The following is a 13,145-nucleotide window of genomic DNA, read 5'->3' on the forward strand; positions in this document are numbered from 1 at the left end:
TTATGTTCCAACGACAGGAATTCAATCCTGCTAAAGAGTTGTTGTGGAAGAAAGGTTATAAGGCAACCTTTAGATATCCAGCTGTTTTGAAGGTTTTTCAAGATGGTTGCCAACCAAAGTTCTTTGATTCTCAAAAGGAAGCTATAGCATTTGCTCAAGAGCTGCCAATTACTCAGTTTCAACAGAGACATAGTCCGCCGCGATCTCTAAGGAGACAAGAGATGGAAGAAAAGAGCTGTGCTCCAAGAAGAAATGGTTGTAATGGTGACTCAGCAGTTGGAGCTGATTAAAAGAAGAGTTGTCCTTTTTTTTCTAATGTTTTTTTTAAAAAAAAGGGATATTAAATAATGATGATGTTAGTTTAAGATGAAGTGAGAGTTGGGGGAGAGAACTGGATGGACACTATTTCCTGAAAGTCATCTGCTATGTGTGAGTTATCTCACACCCATTTTTTTTTGGGAGTTACCGCATTGCGCGGTTTAGACGGGAGGGGGCATTTTTAACCTCCTACCCGTTTTTTTTCCTTTTTTTTGTATTATTAGATTAAAGAGTGAAGGGTTTTTTTTTGTTTAAAAAAGCATAAGTAAGTATTTGATTGTTTAAAAAACTAAAAATTGATGTGGTTTTTTTTGTAAAGTTTATTCAGTAGATAAGGAATATCTGAAATTTAAATGTGAATGGGATGGATAAGTTTTTTTTAATATATTTTTTCTTTACCTTTAAGGTGAAAGGAGTGGTAATTCTGGTGTATATTATTTTGCTATTTTAGTTATAGAACGAAGGGAATAATCGTGAAAGTTTTAAATTGAATTGTACAATTTTTAATGAGGCTTGAATTTTGTTTGTGGTTTATGCTCCATTTGTTGAAGATATAGATTTCGTTGTAGATGTGTTTTTATTATTCGGATATCTGAATTTTAACGAAATGATTGGGGATTTTTAAATGTGGTATTGGAGCTTTTATTGGATAACTATTTAAGAGTAAAAGGGAAAAATGGTGGAAGAGTACTAAAATTGAATTATACAATGCTTAATGAGGTTTGAATTTTGTTTTAAGATGATGGTTTATGTGACTAATATGATGATAGATGTGAAGTTAGTTGATATTTGGTGAAGGTTTATCTCTATAGAGAAAGTTTTTTTCATCTTTTTTTCATGCTACAATCTTTCTTTAAGAATTGATTATTGTGTAAGAATTTTTGATAGATAATGTTACTAACTTTACTAATTTTTTATATTAAGTTTGAGTTAAATATATGTTTCATCTTAACTCAGTTTGTTAAATATATGCATTTAAGTTTGATTTAAATATGTTTTTTAAGTCTGATATTTTAGTATTAATTACTTTTCTTTTTGTTAGTATTTTAATCGGTTATGTTTTTTTTTTGTAAGTGGGTTTTTTTCTCACATATATTATTAACTTTATTAATTCTTCACTCTTTATTTTGGGAGGAAAGGGGGGGTTGGACTAATTTGAGTTGGGTTATTATTGGGGAGGGTATAGTTTATTTAGATTACTGATATTGTATTGTAATTTTATTATTTTATTCTTAATTTTTTTTAAATGTAATCCTATATGTTATTCATGTTATAAAATCTTAAATAAAGTTTAAAACAAAACTAATATGGGGGTACCCATCCCAAAGTGCAAAAATCTCTCATAGGGAAGAATAGCTTGAAGCTGGCCAAAGTTATAGACACAGCCAGAGCCTTCGAAGCCACGAGGATGCAAATTAAATCCCTATCTATGCAGACCCACTTACAGCAAAGGGAAGGAAGGTGTGATGCTATAAAGAACACAATCAGAAAAGTGCAAACCCCCAAGCCTGCAGGAAGTGCAGCAGACAACACCCCTTCAATGACCGAAACAAATGCCCCGCATACAGTTCTGCATGTCGATAGAGCCTGTTGTAAAGCAAATCACTGGGCGAAAATGTGCAAGTCTGGTATGAAGAAAACAGTAATACCAGTGAAGAGAAGACAAGAAGAACCATCACATAAAAGGAAACAACAATGAGGACTCTGACACCCAGATACTGGGCATAGAATTCATACACCTTCACGAAATGTCGAGTGAGATGAAGGAAGGGAGTTGCACACAAGGATCCAAATACAGAGGACAATGCAGAACAAGCCTATGATATTTAACCTAAAGGTGAAGCTGGATACTGGATAACAAAGCAACATCCTTCCACTCAGACTTTACTGCCAGATGTTCCCAGAGAACATAACAAAAGGGTATCCAAAAGATGGTGCATCGAAAACAGCAAATGTCACATTAACAACCTATGGTGGACCCATGATCAAGCAACTAGGGAGAGCCAAGATTAATGACTGCCATAAGGGAAAGAACATCCTCTATACCTTCTACATTGTAGACGCAGATGGACCAACAATTCTAGGTCTGGGAGTTGCAATTAATCTGTTAATTATGAGATCCAGATGAAGAAAATTTGTCAAAAGTACAGAAACACAACAAAAAGAGGAAATGATTTCCACGGAAGTACCTGCCAGGCCATGGCACAGTGGAAGCAGACTTGTTCACCGAGAATCAAGAGTGGTATTTAATAGTTTCCATTCATCAAAAAGGTGAAAGACCTCAGAAATGAGAGTGTTCCTTGCTGAACAAGGAATACCCGAGTAAGTAATATGTGACAATGGAACATAGTTCACGTCACAAGAAATCAGAAAGCTGGCTGCAGTGTATGGGTTTGTTATCACTACATCATCCCCATACTATCCCAAAGGTCATAGGTTCATTGAAAGACAAGTGCAAACTGTGAAACCCACACTAATTAAGTGTCGCAAAACAAAAGAAGGCCCAGACCTAGCTTTTCTATTATTACGAGCAACTCCTTTAAGAGTTGACATGAAGTCCTTTGCAGAACTTCTAAATGGCAGGAGATATAAAACAACTTTGCCAAGCAAAATACACCTTCCAGAAGACCAGGAAGAAACCAGAAGACCGGCTGACACGCAAGAAGAAGGACGCCAGCATGCACAAACATTTTCAGAACTCTTCAGAGGGTAGCATATGCACATTCAAGGAGCCGATGTGGAAAATATGGACCCCAGCAAAGGTCATCAGAGAAGCAGAGACACTAAGACCATACATTGTCGAGACAGACTCTGGCAATCAACTGAGGAGGAACAGAATTCACATCTGGCCAACACGATATGTGATGAAGCAGAAAGTTTTAATACCAGCAAACCCTGCAACACCAATATAAAGTGAGGTATCAAGTGAAGAGACCACAACCACCAATACTGAAACATCAACACAGCAGTTGTCAGGTGAAGCACAACAAGCTACATCATCTTCACGTATACCAGCAACACAAGGCCCAATGGTCGCAGCCAAATTCACAAGATAGCAAAGGATCAGACTGCCACCAGTGCAAAATCAATAAGAAAGAGTTATGTAAATAAACTAGTGTACAAGTTCAGTTTCTTAAGTTGAACTGGAAAGAAAGTGATAAAGAACACTCGATTTTTTTTCATTTTGAGAAGGAGGGATGTTATATAGTCAGGATAATGTGAACTATTTTGTAACTGCGTAAGAATACACTCTTCTCACTGTAGTAACTGTAATGCACCACTGTGGGGTGTATGTATATGTATACGAGTGTGTGAACAGTTTCCTGAAATGGTGGAAGGCATCAGTAAGTAAAGTCTCTTGTTATTTGAATCTTGCATCTCTAAGTTAATTAAGAAGCCTCTCAAGTAACACAGATCATCTCAGAAAGAAGATTGAACCAGAGTTGCAAGAGCTGTGAGGCAGCATCTCTACAAGCTATGCCACTGTGTTACTCAAGTCCCAGAGCTAGGCAAATAGGTCAGCAACTTAAAACTCTGAGGAGTGGATAATCCCCTCCATTCAAGTGCAACATGAATTTCATGCACACAATGCACTCGAATTTAGAAATGACCTGGGCTGGGCAAGGAAATGTTGTTTGTAAATACCATATATGCCATTTTATGGAATAACTTGTATATAGGAAAACCCCAAAATTTCCATCTGAAATGTAGGTTTTCAGTAATATCCTTTGTACAAGCTGACCCCCAAATCTGGCACTTACTACTGATCAGTGGATGCTGTTATAAGTGAATCACAATATTTTAACCACAGATTATCATTTAAAAGGTTTAATTTTTTTTTTTTTAATATAAAGATATTTTAAAATAAATCTCTAACAGGCCATTTAAAGCCTGTACAGAGCCAACAGCAGAATGACCAGGTGGATGGACCCTGTGGAGGAGCGCTGAGACTCTGCAAATAACTCATGGGGATGTGCAAGGTTGCATCAGAGCCAGCAGGAAGACAGTGGCAGTGTTGCAATGACTTTGTCAAGTCCCAGCATATAGGCCTACCCAAATTTTAAAGGTGAAAATTTTAAGGATTCGTCCTATACAACAGCACATACGGTAGCACTATTTCCAACAGTAATGTAGATGTATAAAGGATTCTTTCCCATGATATCTGGCTGAAAGCTTTAAAAAGAGGGATATTTGAAAGTAGGCAATTGATGAAAATCAGCTTGAAGAGAAAGAATTTCAGAACCGTAGCTAAAAACCTAGAGTGCAGATAGTTTTGAAATAGAAATCAAAGGGCTAAAATGTTATGGCAAGGTAAAAATTCAGCATCTTGTGTTCCTTGGTATACTGGTAACTGTTGTAGTTTACGAATGCACATTTAAAGCATGCAAAATGCAATCAAGTTGATAAACAACCTATTTCACCAACATGCAACCCATAAACCATTTACTAAAGGATTCTAATGCGTGACACCATCCGAGATTACAGGTGTGGAAATTTCACTCGTATACCTTTATTTACAAACAATTTTAATGACCAAGTAGACTAAGACCTCCAAAACAAAAAGTTTATCATTCTGGCTTACGCTGTTCTTTTCAAAGTTGATATAATTTGTTAAAGCATTAAACTGAATGTAATTTGGGCTAAAATTGAGATGGCAAGTATTTCTGAATTTGAAATACATCAATTTTTGTTTAGGTGGGATAGGAATTTGTTACAACAATATAATGTGCCTATACTAAAACATTTAATGAAGTTATGGATAAAGAAAAATAAAATGATAGGCTCTAGGGGTAAATTATTGGCTTTGACTCCATTGTATAATAATCAACTTACTTCTTTTTCAATACATAATCAAAGTTTATTGCATTGGAGATTTAAAGGTGTGAAAAATTTGGGAGATTGTTTTAAAGAGGGTAAGTTTTTAATCTTTTAATCAGATGAGGGAAGATTTTGGTATTGATAAGAATTCTTTATTTCTTTATTATCAAATTCGATCTTTGGTAAAATGTACATTTGGTAGAGATATGATTTTACCTGAAATGACTAAATTTGAGACGTTTCTTATGAAGGTACCAGAGAAGGGTTATATTTCATCTATGTATCAAATATTACAGGATGGTATGGATAACAAGGGTTGGGATAGATCTAAAATTAAATGGGAAGCGGATATTGGTTTTATTTTTTCTGAAGAGGATTGGTTAGATATCTGTTAAGATAGTGTAACTAGATTGATAAATGCACATTATGCAATGATGAATTACAATTTTTTTACATCAATTATATTTGACACCTGAAAATTTTAAAAAATATGGTTTTAATGTATCAGATTTGTGTTTTAGATGTGGTGATATGGTTGGAACTTTTTTTCATGCTGTTTGGTCATGTATACATACAATCTTTTTGGAAGAAATTTCAATCGTTTTTAGAATATCTGTACAAGATTAAAATAGTTTTAGATCCAACAGTATTTTTATTGGGTAGTTTACAACCTCTGAAAGGCTTGGGATTAGATAAGTTCCAGATTACTTTTGTATATTTAGCTTTATCCATAATGAAAAAATGTAATGCTAGTACGTGGAAAGGTACAAATATAATTGATATTAATAGTTGGCATAATGAGATGAAATATTGTTTAATAATGGAAAAAATTACACATTTCACATAATTATATTTTTTTTACTAAAAACTGGCTGTTATACTCAGAATATTCACATTTCAATTGATTAGATTTTAATATGTATACTTAATTTTTTTTTAAATATTCTTTCTTTTTTCTTTTTTTATGGCTCTCCTTAGGAGAGTTGGCTGAAGGGGGATCTTTTCTTTCTTTTTCTTTATATATATGTTCATGTTTAATTGCTGTATATGTCATATATTATTTGTTTTTTGAACAAATAAATAAAGCTTTTTAAAAAACTGAATGGAATAACTTATCTTGTATTGATTATTAAATTTTAAAATAGCATTCTTAAATAAAAGGCTAGAACTACTGAGGAAATAACCTTGATCAGATCAAAATTATGGACTAATTTTGATCATCCAAACATCTAATAGCGAATTCAGAAGAACCTTCTTTATAAAGAGTAGATGGAATTTGGTTGTTGGCACCAATAAGGTGTAATTGGGCACATTTTTGTTTAATAACAGGTTCATTCTCAGGATGTGGATACAGTTGGAGAGGTCAAAATGTGTCCATTTGCTCTTCAAAACGTATCTTGTTCAATCATTTGAGAGGATGGTTAAGAGTGGTGACTAGCAATTCCAAACAGGCCAAAGTGTTTAGGGTGGCAGGTTTCCCTTCCTACAGAACTGCTGAATTGAGGTTTTTTTTTAAATGACAAACTGACAGTTTCATGATTACCAGAACTGATTCCATCTTTTTTAATTTCAGATTTATTCAATTAACCACCTCAAATCAGTGGCAAGATTCAAAATCAAGACACAGTCGAGGAAAATGCTGATAAATAAAGGAAGGGAATGGAATTGAGGTGCTGATAAAGGAAATAACATCCTTGAAAAAAAAATAACAGGTGGGGAAAAGACTCATAATTAGAATCACAAATCATTCATTACTGACCCACAGATCATACCTGGAAAGTCACAGTGATGAATCCTTCTCTTTTCCAGCTCTGGATTGTTTCTCCGGTTGAACTTAACTGATGAGACTTGCAAATTAGCTGGAAGGGTGTGGGTTGGAGTGGGTGACCCCAACTTGGAGGCAATAGAAGCGGCGTATGATGGAGGTGGTGTCATGGTTTGCAGCAGTTCTGGTTGCCTGTCAGGGCTCCCGGGCTCGGAATTTGGAGGTGATGGGGGCAAGTACGTGGGCTGCTGTTGGAAGAACTGTGTTGCCATGGAAAATGTGCCCGCTGAGATAGAATGGAAGTGTTTCACTACCGTCTGAGGATGCCCAGTGGCCAGGGTGTTCATGCCAGCCATGCCTGATGCTACCGAAGCATTGGTAAGGTTGCCCATACATGATGTGTTTCCTTGGGTGTGAGGAATGTTGCCAGGGATGCTCACCAAGTCTGGGGAATTCAGTAGCTGATACAGCTGACCTTGTTGAGCAGATGCAGGCAATTGCATTTCAGGAGTAAGCAGTTCCTCCTTAATAAACGCAGTGTTGACATCTGTAGACTGTGTGGTGTTAAACACACTGGTGAACTCAGGCAGGGAATGGGACACAAGTGTCCTACATTCCTGGGTAAAAGCATTAACATCTTCTGAATGTGACTGAGGCACAGATGGTCTTTGTGGTTTATAAAGACCAGTGCGTAGGTAAGTGACATCAGGCAGAAACACATTGATATTAACGCTGTATGGCGATGGCTTTTCATCCTGGAAGAACTCATCCACCACTGAGGCACTGTCCCGTCTGTACTTCTTCATCTCAGGGACAGGCAATGGTTGGGGTGACAGATACTTCTCCATCTCACACCTCGTCTATGTGAAAAAAATTACAGTAATCAATAAATGGACAAAAGAAAGAAGATAGAAACAGTTACAAAAATAACATGGCTTCACTGAAAAATTGGCAATAACAGGGGGTCACTTTACACATGTACAAGGCCAACATTTAAAGTTTCTAATTAAAATAGCCGACTTGGAATTTTTGCAATCTTCTCCAACAACACTGTTAGAGGATGTCCACAACCAAGAATGAAGGATTGCAATAGGTTTCCCAGTCAGGATACGGAGAGGTTTAAGAAAGAGTCTGCTGCCCTTCACATTGTGGGAGATGAGTCATATAGGTTCAGATGCTGCTGAAGAAGCCTTAAAGAGATGTTCCTGTTGAAGGACCTCACAGAAAATACACATTGTTCACCAGTAAAAGGTGGAGTTGGGGGGGTGGGGGGAAGAAGAGATTATTCCTGATGACAGATGAAGTACTAATCAACTGAAACTGAAGTACTAATCAACTGGCCTGCCTTGTACTGGATGGTGTGGAATTGCAAGTATTTACTAGGGCTGCACACTTTACATCTAATAAATGGAGTGTTCCATCAGATGCCTAACATGTACATTTTGGATGTTTAAAAAGTCAGAAGTAAGACTAGAATTCTCCTTCTCTGAGCCCTCAAAACATATGAATCAGAGAAGCTTTGAAAATTTTACAATTCTCACAATATCTATATAGAAACGAGATCATTTAAGGAAACTCTATTCTGATTGGATGGACTAACAGAATTTTGGTTTGATTTCCCTCAGTTGGTCTACTTTAATGTCAGCTGGAAAATTATGATCTGCACAAAAATGCAATAGGACTAAAACACGAAACCTGCAGATACCGTGAGTTAAGTGGGGGAAAAAAACAATGCTGGAGAAACACAGCAGGTCAAAACTGGATACTTTATATAGCAAAGATAAATAACCAAATTTCAGGCCTGAGCCCTTCATCAAGGTATGAGCAAAATGTAGGTAGGCATCTGAATAAAATGGTTGTGGGGGGGAAATAGGCAAAAGGTAATAGATGGATAAGCCAAGGAGGGCACAACGGGAGTGGGGAATAGCTCTGTGAATGGAGGGGGAAATGGTTGAGATCTGGAGGAAAGGATACAGGAATGGGGAAAGAGGGAGAATGGGAGTTGGTCCAGCAGAAACCAGAGATGCTGATGCCAATGTCAACCAGTTGGAGTTTGCCCAGATGGAATATCAGTTGTTGCTCCTCCAATTTACAGATGGCCTTTGTTTGGCAGTGCACCAGGCCAAGGAGAGAGTGGGGCACAGAAGTGGAAAAAAATAACGTGATAGATGTGGCATTTTTGGAAGTAAGGATGCCTTTTGCTTTTGAACCACAAAATCATGGAGATTTAATCACGTGATAGATCATTAGGGTGTGCAATTAGGATAAATGATTTTGTATCTGGAATTGCTCAACCAAAATAATGTGATATTTCTGAATGTTTAACTTGAAGGTTTGATATTGTCAACAGATCATCTTGATAAAAGAGCGTTGTTAAATAATCCACACACTTATCTGGATACATTTCTTAAACTCCAAACCACATGAACATTTCAACTGTTTCAGACCTTGCGTGACTTTAAATTAATTTGATCCAGATGGTTTTTTTAAAAAAATACCAAGCAGGTGATGTACCATCAATGATTCACAAAAGGCTGAGTAGTGACACAATCAAGCTTTTAATAGCTAAAGACCGGAACACTATCAAACAACCATCCACCTCCTTGACTAATCAGAGCAAAAGGGTGGCCTGCAAGGAACTGTGGGTAGGATCGGTCTCAGGAAGTTTGTCCAGTTGGTAGCAGTCAATTACGGTATAACAGTGGATTACCACAGCAGGCTTCAAGGATAACAAGTCATTGCTTCACTATATAAAAATATTCAATATTAAGTAATAGAATTGGATCTGAAGACTGACAATTGATGCTTAAATATAGATTTGGTGGAATTAGTAAGAGTTATATGACACTCCAAAAATAAGGCACAATTTACAAAAGCACATCACTACATACAAATAACTTTTTAATATTGCAGTATTAAATATCTAAACACCGTATTCTGAATATCTGATGTGCACACCACATGCCAAATACATTCAAACTACCATATTAGTGCATACAAATTTTCAAAACATTGTTTAGAATTACTTGATATGCCTTAAAATACCCTTTTGTGATAATTTACAAAGACACAATGGAGGAGAAATTATTGTTTGGTTTTTTCATGCTAAATAACTGTCATGAAACAAAAAAATCTTGTACACTGGATATACTTCTGAGACCTTAAATGCAGCTCAAAATTCAATCCATGCCAATCTGGCGTACAAGTCAACCCATGAAAAGCAGATTCAGCGCACAAGTCAACCCTTGAAATTTTTTTTTAAGCCGCATGTGACAGATTTTGAGATTTTTAATGGAAACAACACATTTAGAATCCTTCAAAAAAAAAAAAATCACTCTTGCTGTCATCATCTGAGGTAAAGATGGTGGTACACATATCCATATTCTCACTGTTTAAATAGTCATCATATTGGTCCTAGTCTGTATATGATGAGGCGGTTTCAGCTTCGTTGTCATTGTCCCACAATAAATCACCGTCCATGCTATCAATTTCACAAGAGATACCGCACTTGTTAAATGATTTTAATCATAGTCTCTACTTTAACTGCCCCATGCAGTTACACAGTTGCACAGCACATCAAATGATGCAGCACACCTTGCCTGGCCTTTTGTAAATGACTTTTCTGCACTGACATCCATGTATTCCATTCCTCACCCACATGGTCTTTAAATGTTTTGTTCAAGCAGACATCGAGAGGTTGCAAAATAGATGCAAAACCACCCAGGATAACCATCAAGTATTATGTAGCTCTAATCTACTTTTAGTGTTCACAGTTAAGTGGCTACAAAACATGGCCACCTGCTCCACACATTATCCATCCATAGTTTTACACCATTTTCATCCATTCAGTTTCATGAAAATGTACAAAAACACATGTTGGAAGTTTTTCTTTAGTTTTAATTTTGCATTTGAAGATGACCATGGCTCTTAACTTCATCCTGGCCATGCGCGACAACACCACAGTAAACCTGGTCCTTTCGTGGCCTGTATTTTTAGTTTGCACAGTTTTAAAACCTTTCCATTCCACTGTTGATGTCAAAATTCGTGACGATTTCATCCACGTTCCCAATATTTACCAGTGAAAACTGGTGTTTCTGCCGGTTACATGTTATAAATTGGTGAAAACTTACATTTAATGATCAAGATCTTTTGGTAGTTTCTGTGCAATTTTTGTTGTTTGTCTCAGACCAGATTTTTCATGTTCATGAAACAGTTGCACCAGCCTAATGTTGCCTCAAAATCATCCCCGAGGTCTGAGTGCAACTTGGTCCTCTGCAGTGCAAATGTTCTTATTTTATTTTGGGTGACTATGTAGCAATCTTGCTTCAGTTCACATACCCATTCCAACTCTGGCCAATGAGTGATTCCTTTCCTCAATGAACATTGCCTTTTTGGTATTTTTCATAAACTCTCTTTCTTCCTCCAATCTCTTACCAACTTCTTATATACATCAAATTTTCTTGCAGCACCACAGTTGTTAGGTTTCTTGGCCATTTTTATTCACTTTCAAGTTAAAATTCACTTCATACTTTCATCGTGTACTGCGTTGGGTCGATGGATTCTCCATGATGGTAATAACCTCCAGCCAATGTCCAGCAGATCAATCCGTGCAATCTTTGGGGTCAACTTGTATGCCAGTCAAAGGGTCAACTCAGGCACCCAGAAAACCAGGGTCAATTTATATGGCAGATAAACCACAAAGCCCTTAAAATTAGGTTGAAATATGGGGGTCGACTTTATATGCCAAAATATACAGTACTACATGGTTATAACTCATGATCAACAGTTAGCATTAACAACCAAAGATAATTTTCTCTCATGATCTATTTATAAAATACATAGTTCATCTTATTTCAAGAATGTTCAAATGTTATATAAAAAGAAACCAAAGATCATTCTGTGCAGAACAAGTTTAAACCTGATCTATCTGTTCATCTTATTTTACATCTACAATTTCTCCAAGTTCAATTAACAAAAGAAATTTCAAAATATTGTGTATTTAAATTGCTCACATCTTCAACCTTTTCCCATAGAGTACAACAGTGTCTAATGTCAACTTCAGCGAACAATTCCAATTGAAGAATAAAGTTTATCTCTCCTGCTGCAGATATTTAACCATGCAAGGAACTGAATTTTAAGTGTAACTGCACATAAAAGTTAATGTTTAATGAAGCCGACACAGTTGCAGGAACAAAAACAATGAAAGAATCATTTAAAAAGATGAATGTCCACATGGCTTGTGAATTGTGGGTCACAAGTGAACATTTAGCTGTAGTTCTCCGCAAGGTTAAGTATAATTTAAAATCTTAGAATCAGAGTTCCTCTTCTACTTATTCACTGTGCTGATACCTTTTCGTTAAGAAACTGAAAATTCAAACAAAAATTACAGCTTGTTCAATGTTTTGCTCTCTTGTTATTTTTATGTGTTGCAAAATATCTGAAATGAAGCCAAAAGGAAAATGAAGAATGCATGCCAGAGAGAATACGTTTTTTTTTAAAAAGTGTGATCGGAGTAGACATACAGATGACTAAAATAGTTGAAAGCAAAAAATCAGCAAATTATGGCAATCTGCAATGAAAATATGAAATGCTGGAAATGGCCCAGAAGCCAGACAGCATATTACTGAAAGAGAAAAACTTCTCAATGACCCTTCATTAGAACTTGACTTAAATTCAAAATTGTTACATGATCTTAGATTATATTAGGAAATCAAAAATATAATTATGCCCTCTAAAATAAATCATCAGCTGTTCCTAGATCTATAATATCCTCTGCTAAGGTTTATTTCTGTGTCTTTGGATCTTAATTAACAACTCATCAAATTGTAAGGTCAACAAATGTACGATTTTATGATCATTTTTTCTTAACTCAAAACAATTAAACAATTAAAATAGATTGTACCTTTAGTCTTTGCATTATGTTGGGCAGCTGCAGAGTACGCTGACCTGTTTTTTTTTAATCCAAGAAAAAAAATGGCAACAACAATAAAGTCATAAAACACATGCATAACAGCAGGAGAATCTCCCACCTGTTAAGAATTACAGAAATTTGTTATGCAAATCACACAGTATAGAAGTGTTATTTATGTCGAGTTCTGCATCATACACGAGATGTTTTTATACTATGCAAAATAAAAATTGCTGCAGTGCATTTGCAGAACACTACACGTAAAAGGCAAGAAAAGTTATTCACAAGGCATCAGCTAACTGCAGAGCAGACTGATTGAAAGATAAAAATCATACC

At 36.0% G+C, this 13,145-nt stretch overlaps 1 protein-coding gene across 3 annotated transcripts in view; it reads right to left on the reverse strand.

The window, feature by feature from the left end:
* The window catches only part of LOC138739897 (Krueppel-like factor 5), a 64,930-nt gene that overhangs the window by 33,460 nt on the left and 18,325 nt on the right, over positions 1 to 13,145 (reverse strand). For all 3 annotated transcript variants that reach the window (XM_069892405.1, XM_069892403.1, XM_069892404.1), the window contains exon 2: positions 6,909 to 7,761. In XM_069892405.1, coding sequence (XP_069748506.1) covers positions 6,909 to 7,761 — 853 coding nt within the window. The remainder of the gene's footprint in view (positions 1 to 6,908; positions 7,762 to 13,145) is intronic.

The sequence above is a fragment of the Narcine bancroftii genome, chromosome 7 (assembly GCF_036971445.1).
Source record: "Narcine bancroftii isolate sNarBan1 chromosome 7, sNarBan1.hap1, whole genome shotgun sequence".
Lineage (NCBI taxonomy): Eukaryota > Metazoa > Chordata > Chondrichthyes > Torpediniformes > Narcinidae > Narcine > Narcine bancroftii.